General features: G+C 56.1%; 1 protein-coding gene across 1 annotated transcript in view; it reads right to left on the reverse strand.

Moving 5' to 3' along the window:
* Positions 1 to 1257: 1257 nt before the first annotated feature.
* EIF4EBP2 (eukaryotic translation initiation factor 4E binding protein 2) overlaps positions 1258 to 4227 on the reverse strand; it is a 3181-nt gene continuing 211 nt past the window's right edge. Inside the window, exons 2-3 of the mRNA XM_026851761.1 lie at positions 3652 to 4070; positions 1258 to 3569 (exon numbers count right to left, since the gene is read on the reverse strand). Of these exons, the coding sequence (XP_026707562.1) occupies positions 3538 to 3569; positions 3652 to 4070 (451 nt within the window). The 3' untranslated portion in view covers positions 1258 to 3537. The remainder of the gene's footprint in view (positions 3570 to 3651; positions 4071 to 4227) is intronic.

The following is a 4227-nucleotide window of genomic DNA, read 5'->3' on the forward strand; positions in this document are numbered from 1 at the left end:
GATCTGGCTGCTGCAGCTGGAGGGAGGGCACATCCTACTCCCACCCATCCTGCAGCACCCTTCCTGCTAGGGGGCAAAAAGGTTTTTGCTGCTCAGAGTCCCCCCCCATAAAGAGTGGATCGTGTTAAAAAATGCTGACTGCGCTGCTACTTGGTTTAAAACTTAAGTATTATTAAAGTGACGTCCTGGACCGGAACAATTTGTGGCCACACACCTGCATCAGTGCAGCCCCCTGCAAGGGCACGAGCCTGGGCTGGGACCCTCCAGAATCAGCAGAGATGAGGCAACCACATGGGCTGAGGGATGCAGCCAGGCCAGAACCTGGGCTTAAATGTGCTCCTAGGGATGGAGGAGCCTAGGGGAGGCTGCTCAGGGCTGCTAATATCCATCAGGGCCCTGAAGGATGAGCTCAGGTGGTGGTGGCTGTACCCCCATGCTCATACCCACCTGCTCTCTTTGGTCAGCACCGATTTGCAAGTCAGCTTTGGCTTTGCAAGTTTTGCAGTCCCCTGGCAGCTAAAACCCAGTTTACACGAGGCCTTAGCAGTGCAGCTGATGTTTGGGAAACCCGCCCAGCACTCACAAGGCAGGGACGGGCACTGTGTGCTGGCACACACTCCCTTCAGCATCAGCGGGGTCACCAGGGGGGTACCCCCAGGCTGGTGCAAATGTGCCTTTAGTAGCAATGTGGGAAATTGCTGAGGGTTTTCAATTTAAATTCAGCTTAAGTTCAGGGATTTGCACATTCAGAGTCTGGCTTGGATATGTCCCAGCAGGCCTTCCTTTGGCACATCTAGTTTGATGCCAAGGTCTATACAGATTTTTGCACCTGGTGTTATAAAATAGATTACCAATTTGCAGCAATTTTGCATGTGGGAGACCTTTCTATGGTAAAATCAGATTTTTCTGTACATAAAACCTTGCAGTCATGTCCCATCCTGTCCCCCCCACCTTAACCCTTGGCTCTTGGTTCCGAGTTTGACTACCCTCTGCTCTTTGTAACACTGAGTTATGGCCTGGCAAGAGGTGGGGGATCGTTCCTGATTTATTGCCCTCGGCCCAGATCATCCAAATTTGAAATTTGGAAAGAAACTCCCCTAGAATTTGGGAGGGAAAAAATAAAAAACAAGCTAAAATATAAAGGAAGGAGGGTTGACCCACGAGGGGAGTGAAGCCCAGGTGGCATTTGCTCTGAAGGGAAGGGACAATCTCCCCTGCACCCCAAGTCATGGTCAGAAGAAACCTCCATCACCTCGATTTAATAGAACAAAGATCTTTATTGATCTCACTGTAACAGCAACCACTGGCGAGAGCTTTTCTCCTCCCAAACACCTGCTTGAAGTCGGTAAAAAAACCCAAATCTATACCCTGACTAGCAGAGGAGCTGCCCCGGCGAGGCCAGGCACTCCCTCCCTGCTCTTCAGTCCCGAGCCCGGTTATAAAAGAGAACCAGGAGAAAGTCGCTGGGATGGGGAATGGAGACAAAAGGAGGTTGGGAAAGGGGGTGTTTAGAAAAAAAACGTGGTTTCCCTCTGGCTCCTGTCCATAAGTTTTAATTTTTTTTTGGCTTGGAGAGCAGGTTTCCCAAAATGAGCATCTGTACCGAGGGCGCTGGGTCCCTGCACCTGCAGCGGCTGTCCCCGCTCCACAAAGGATGTCCTCGCCCCCTGCCCCTGTCACTCCCTCCATCGAGGACCTAACAGACCTCCTAGGATCTTCGCTTTAAGGAAAATATATTTATTTATATATAAGATATATATTTGTGTGTGTCTTATCACCACCCACCCACACGCATATACATATTTCTACTTGCACTCACTCACTCGTGCGCCTACGACGGCTGGCTACATGTTCACATCGCATCCCACTGAGCACTACCCATGCAAGGGGAAGGGTTTGTTTATTTTTTGCTTTTCCCCCCCAAAACGAGTGGCAGCCCTCCCCCGCCACGAGAAAAGCAGCTGGAAGATGGGAGCTTGCAACCACCCGCCATGCCGACCCGCACCAAACACACCTAGAGAAATAAATTACCGGACGGAAAGTGCACAAAGCCTGCAGCACGGATGCTGGTGCGGGGCGTACCCATCCCCGGCACGCAGAGCCACCACCCCAGCAGGCACCAGTTCCCCGGGGGGTGGGGGGACACGACCCTGGCGAGGGAGGATGGATGGATGGAGCAGGCACTCAGGTGGGGGGGCTGATAAAATGGCACTTGAGAAGGTTGCAAAGCTGTTGACAGCCCAACAGGCAGTAAAAAAAAAAAAACAAAATAGGAGGGGGCTGGTGGACTTGGGGAGCACAGCACGGCACCGCCGCGGCATCCCCCGCCACGCACACCCTCACCAAACACTGCTCTTCAAGGCGAGAGTCGCACCGAGAGAGGAGGCAAAAATAAATCCCATCTCTGGGGGGTTTCAAGATGCCGGGCACAGGCAGGATGGCCACGAAGTGCCAGGCTGGCACAGCTGGCAGTGGCAGGGAGTTTAACACGGAAACCCTCTATCCAAAGCAGCACGGCCCAGCTGGGGGAAGCCCCGGTGCAAAAAGCAAGCAGAGGATGGCACCGAGGATGGCACCAACACCGGCACTGCAGCACCACATCCCTGCTGTGTCCCACCAGCGAGCCTCCGCATCGCCCCCCCGGGCACCCAGCTATTCCTGAGACATCGGATGGCACCAAGGGATTTCACTCCTGTATTATTCACATTTTAAAGGGTTTAAAAAAAAAAAAAAAAAAAAAAAAAAGCACTAGAAAGCACTTTCCCAGAGGTGCTTGTCCCCAGCCCAAAAAAAGAAGCGTTGTTGGTAAAGTGCCCCTTTTTAGTACCAAAAAAATAAAAGCAAGGGGGGGTTTGTAACATATGGCTACATCACTTTGAGTCCTGGCTGGAGGGTTGGGGACACAGCCCCCAGTCAAAGGGTCAAGACAGAAGAAATCCAGGTAGGAGACAGATGTGGGCACCTGGAGCACCGAAGGGAACATGCTGTCAACGTTGTCCTCCACCGAATGCCAGCAGGTCCCAGGGAAGCTGAAAAAACCCCTCCCTGGTGCAAGCAGGCACTCGGTTTTAGGAGCGATACTTTCGCCCTCCTCCCACAAGGCTGCCCAAATTATTATCCAGGAGAAGGAGCAAAGGGGGTGACACAGCTTCGGACCGCCAAGCTGCCGGCAACAAGAGGTTTGGAGTAACAGGAGGGTCTGGGTTTCTTTAGGGGGGAGCGGAGCGTGAGGCAGCAGAAGAGGCGAAGGGATGTTTTAAAAAGGAGCCCGATGGAGATCAGGCTGCCGGCAGGCGGAGGAGGAAGAGGACTAGGGCCGGATCCAGAAGGGATGCTCCAGCCGGCACATGCTGGGACCGGTCACCTGCAAAGGGGGTGAAGCCAGAGCTGCACTCCCCAGACAGAGGGGGAGAAGGGTGCGGGGAGGGGGCCGCCGGTGGGGACCGCTGCCACCTCCGCCTCGCCGGGACAGGTCCTTGCTAAGCTGACTGGGGTGTGCACAGGTCTGGGGAGTTGCTGCCTCTCCGTGGTTCCCGCTCAGATATCCATCTCGAACTGAGCGTCGTCCCCTGGTGAGAGGCAAGGAGAGAAGCGTTAGGGGGGTCACCCACCACCTCATACCCCCCCAGCGCACCCCCGGGGGTCTCTTACCCATGGATGGCTTCCCTTCCTGGTGGTTCAGGCTGTTAGTGTCCGCTTTGGGCTCCTCGCCGGACGAGCCAGGACTGGTGACACCAGGAATATTGGGGAGGTGACAAGGCGGGGTCTGGGCCATGGGGGAGTTGCGGCGGTCCAGCAGGAACTTGCGGTCGTAGATGATCCGGGTGCCTGGGGGAGGAGGGGGACGAGACAAGGATGGGGGGGATCCTGCCCGGCAGAGCTTTTTTCCAGGAGTCTCTGGGCAGGATGGGGCACCCTGGCCAAGGACCTCTGCCGAAGCCAGGGACAGGCAGGGAGGGCAGCGGGGGTGCGCACCGCTGCTCTGCCCGCTCTCATCTGGGCACGGCGGGCGATAATTCGGTGCTGGATAAACCCCCCCGGTGGCACCCGGGCACCAGCCGCCGTCGCCCCTGTGCAGAGGCCTGGCACACTCGTGGCAGGGGTGGGATGGCGGATGGGTGCGACGCCCCGAATCGTGTGTGCGGTGCCCCGGGATGCTCGGCCCGCGGCGTGTCAGGGCGGGACGGGGCAGAACCACTCGACGCCGTGGAACCGGCCACCGCGTCC

The sequence above is a fragment of the Athene cunicularia genome (assembly GCF_003259725.1).
Source record: "Athene cunicularia isolate RWA chromosome 6 unlocalized genomic scaffold, athCun1 chr6_part2, whole genome shotgun sequence".
NCBI classification, from domain to species: Eukaryota; Metazoa; Chordata; class Aves; order Strigiformes; family Strigidae; genus Athene; species Athene cunicularia.